The 3,955-nt window shown below is 42.5% G+C and overlaps 1 protein-coding gene across 1 annotated transcript in view; it reads left to right on the top strand.

Annotated features, from left to right (window-relative positions):
- The window catches only part of LOC119420761 (olfactory receptor 52E4-like), a 12,919-nt gene extending 9,967 nt beyond the window's left edge, over nucleotides 1–2,952 (top strand). Inside the window, exon 3 of the mRNA XM_037688188.1 lies at nucleotides 2,597–2,952. Coding sequence (XP_037544116.1) covers nucleotides 2,597–2,952 — 356 coding nt within the window. The remainder of the gene's footprint in view (nucleotides 1–2,596) is intronic.
- Nucleotides 2,953–3,955: the final 1,003 nt, after the last annotated feature.

Here is a 3,955-nt window from a genome sequence, read left to right as displayed (position 1 = left end):
GTGATGTTTGGCATTACCTTTAGTGATGTTTGGTGTTACCTTGGTTTTGTTTGGTGTTACCTTTAGTCATGTTTTGTGTTACCTTGGTCATGTTTTGTGTTACCTTCGTATTGTTTGGCTTTACCTTTAATGATGTTTGGTGTTACTTTTTATTACGTTTGTGTTATCTTTAGTGATGTTTGGTGTTAACTTTGTGGTGTTTGAAAATGTATCTTTTTTTTTTTCTTCAACCAGTATTTTTGCTTTTCCTTTATGACTTGAGATTTTCTCCGGAGCCTCAGAGTGCATCCACGTCTCTTCTATTCTTTTCATATTATTTCAGTTTGACTGTGCTTCTGATTTTGGGTGAGGAGTCTTTTAAACACATCATATTTCTGACATATAGCACTGTAGAAATGTGAAAAGTTACGAGTGAGAACAAATATCTTCTTTCAGTCATGTTCCAAGAAATGTTTCATTTGACCTAATATCTTTTTTTTTACAGTGACTCTTTGTTTGAACTGTACATTTCTGTACATTTCTCTCCTATTATGACATAAAGCTGTGGTCTTATTTCACCCCTCTCTGCCCCCTAACAACAAGAAAGTCTGACTTTCTGATTGGTATGACTGTTTCTACTGTATATGGGTAGAATACCTTCTTTTTAAGTTAGAAGAAGGCAGAAAACAATGGAAATCAAAACTAAAAATGGCTGCCACAGCTAATAAGAAAAATAGCTATAACTCAGCCTTTTTCAGATATATCGACAGTGGTGATTTTAGCCTCTTTTTGAGGGTTGCTCAAGCAAACCTAAATTTTAACGCAACATTCCTGAAAAATGAAGAAACCATCATTAGGAATTTGTCAGGAAACTCAGTTATTAAACCTTAAAATCACCAAAATATTGAATCAATTTGGAATGGATATGGAATAAATAGCAGCACAGTGGCGCAACTGGTAGAGCTGCTGCCTCTCAGCAAGCAGGTCCCTGGTTCAAACCCCGGTCCAGGGGCCTTTCTGGGTGGAGTTTGCATGTTCTCTCCGTGCATGCGTGGGTTTTCTCCGGGTACTCCAGTTTCCTCCCACAGACCAAAAACATGCATGTTAGGCTGATTGGTAACTCTAAATTGTCCCTAGGTGTGAGTGAGAGAGTGAATGGTTGTTTGTCTCGTTTGTCTCCACGTGTCCCTGTGATGGACTTGCGACCCGTCCAGGGTGTACCCCGCCCCTCGCACAGTGATTGCTGGACATGGGCACCAGCGACCCCCGTGACCCAAAATGGAATAAACGGGTAAAGAAAATGGATGGATGGATGGATGGATGGAATAAATAGCAGCACAGTGGCACAACTGGTAGAGCTGCTGCCTCTCAGCGAGCAGGTCTCTGGTTCAAATCTCGGTCCGGGGGCCTTTCTGGGTGGAGTTTGCATGTTCTCTCCGTGCATGTGTGGGTTTTCTTAGGGTACTCCGGTTTCCTCCCACAGACCAAAAACATGCTTGTTTGATTGGTAACTCTAAATTGTCCCTAGGTGTGAGTGAGAGAGTGAATAATTGTTTGTCTCGTTTGTCTCTATGTGTCCCTGTGATGGACTTGCGACCTGTCCAGGGTGTACTCCACCCCTCGCACAGTGATTGCTGGACATGGGCACCGGCGACCCCGTGACCCAAAATGGAAGGAGCGGGTAAAAGATAATGGATGGATATGGAATTAATGATGACACTCTTAAATGGGCCAGTAAGATCTATGTGTTTTGCACGAGTCGGTTCCTCTATGCCACCTGTCAATCAATCCAGTTGACTTGTCAGCAACTAACCAATTGGTGACCTTAATTTGTCCCCAAGTGAAACAGCTTTTACCTGTAGGAGCTGGGTGGGGGGTGGGTAGTGCATTCATGAGAGAGGCGGAGAGCTACATCTGTAGCATCTTAGCTAGCATCTGTATTGTGCGCTGCAATACAGTTGTTGGCAGTTGTCGACTGGCAGTGGAGGGGGGTTGTTAGGATGTGTGAGAGAAACGGAGCATGCTCTATTCACACAAGAAGAGCTGTTGGTCAGGTTACTTCTTGTTGCTCTGTAAAATAATTATTGAATCAAGTGTTTATTTATGTAGGTAAAACTAGATGTTTAATAACCTGTTAAAATACACCAGAATGCAGGAAATGACCTATACTTTATTCAAAATTTTCTGGAGGAGGACCCCCCAGACACCTCCCTCCCATGTTAAAAATGCTTCTGATGTTAAAAGCCACCGCGTTGTTCAAGCTAGGAGCCATTGTCAGCACTGGGGAATAAGCTCCCCTAAAGGTCAGATTCTAGAATTGCACCTACATATTGAGCTGACATTTTGTGTATTGGTAGCAAAACTCAAAAACTAAATTCCCCATTATACACCGAATGCAAATCAAACATCTGAGGTGGATACCAAATTTGAATAAAAAAATCAGCTGTAACTTTTCTAGACACAAGGAGTCAAAATTTAGTATGGAAATAGCAGAGAGAAATCCTCAACACAAAGTAAGCGCAAATCAAAAATTCAAAATTGTCGCCAAATGTCAGGCCTGTCCAGAGTTCATTTAGGATCATTTCTAGTTAAATGTTGTTCTGCGTTTGTTTTAAAGGTTTATCCATTACCTGGTGTGTGAGTACCGGGATGTTCGTCATCATTGCGTTTTCCTACATCCAGATCCTGAGAGTCTCATTTCAACGAGGCCGAGCTGACAGCAGCATCCGCAGCAAGGCCTTTCAGACCTGTGCACCGCACTTCATCGTGTACGTGCTCTATCAGATAGCTTCAGTGATCATCATTGTGAGTCTAAGATTTCCTTCTGCACCACCAAACATCAAGAAGTTCTTCAGCATCCTCATCATCATCCTTCCCCCAGCTATCAACCCCATCATCTATGGCCTGGTCAGCAAAGACTTACGGAGCAGCATCAAGAAGCATTTTTCTGTACAGGTCTGTCAGAAAATTTGAACCAGGTTCTTACAACCCAACCCTGCAGAACTCAGCCTGGATCCGCTGTGATCTCTTTTTGCTCCATATGAGTAGGAACCAGAGTCCAGACCTTCAAACTGTTGCTCCTGGAGCATTTCTTGGTTCAAACAGGTACCTACTGATAAATGTGTCAAATATTTCACCAAGCAGTGCCGTCATCCACACAACCTGCCCAATATTGCCAACCAACTCATTCCCACCACCTTCTCTGGTTAAATATTACACAAAAGCTGTCTGAAGCTTTGATCCTGGTCAAACGAGGCACGTCTTTGCAGCTAGTTCTCATGTGTGGAATGGTTCGCTCTAGTGGTGTCCAGTTCTTGTCTTTGCAGGTCAATATCCTGCATGTTTTAAATGTGTTTCTCTTCCAACTCATCAAGTTTAAAGAAATGTGTATCAAGAGGCTTCTGCAAAACTTTAAGAGATTCTGATAATATTCCATAGCAGCTTTATTTATAGAGCACTTGAAAACCCCACAGGACCAAAGTGCTGAACAAGTAGTTCCTCGTTTAACGTGGGGGTTCTGTTCCCAGCCCCCATGCAATAAGTGAAAAACTGCGAAGTAGGAATAGTAGTACAAGTAGAGGTAGTAGTAGTGAGTAGTAGTTTATTTTAGTATTTATATATAAATTAAGGTGTTTTAAACCCTTCCCACACTCGTAATATTATAAACTAAACAATGTTTTTTGTTTTGTTTTTTAAATACCATTTTCTCTCATTTGTTCTTCACTAGGCAGCACGGTGGCGCAACTGGTAGAGCTGCTGCCTCTCAGCGAGCAGGTCACGGGTTCAAATTCTGGTCCGGAGGCCTTTCTGGGTGGAGTTTGCATGTTCTCGCCGTGCATACGTGGCTTTTCTCTGGGTACTCCGGTTTCCTCCCACAGACCAAAAACATGCATGTTAGACTGATTGGTAACTCTAAATTGTCCCTAGGTGAGAGAGAGAGAGAGAGAGAGAGAGAGAGAGAGAGAGAGAGAGAGAG

This window comes from Nematolebias whitei, chromosome 14, assembly GCF_014905685.2.
Source record: "Nematolebias whitei isolate Nwh7 chromosome 14, NemWhi1, whole genome shotgun sequence".
Classification (NCBI taxonomy): Eukaryota; Metazoa; Chordata; class Actinopteri; order Cyprinodontiformes; family Rivulidae; genus Nematolebias; species Nematolebias whitei.
The sequence above is the reverse complement of the archived record's forward strand: the minus strand, read 5'-3'. Positions and strand labels throughout refer to the sequence as shown.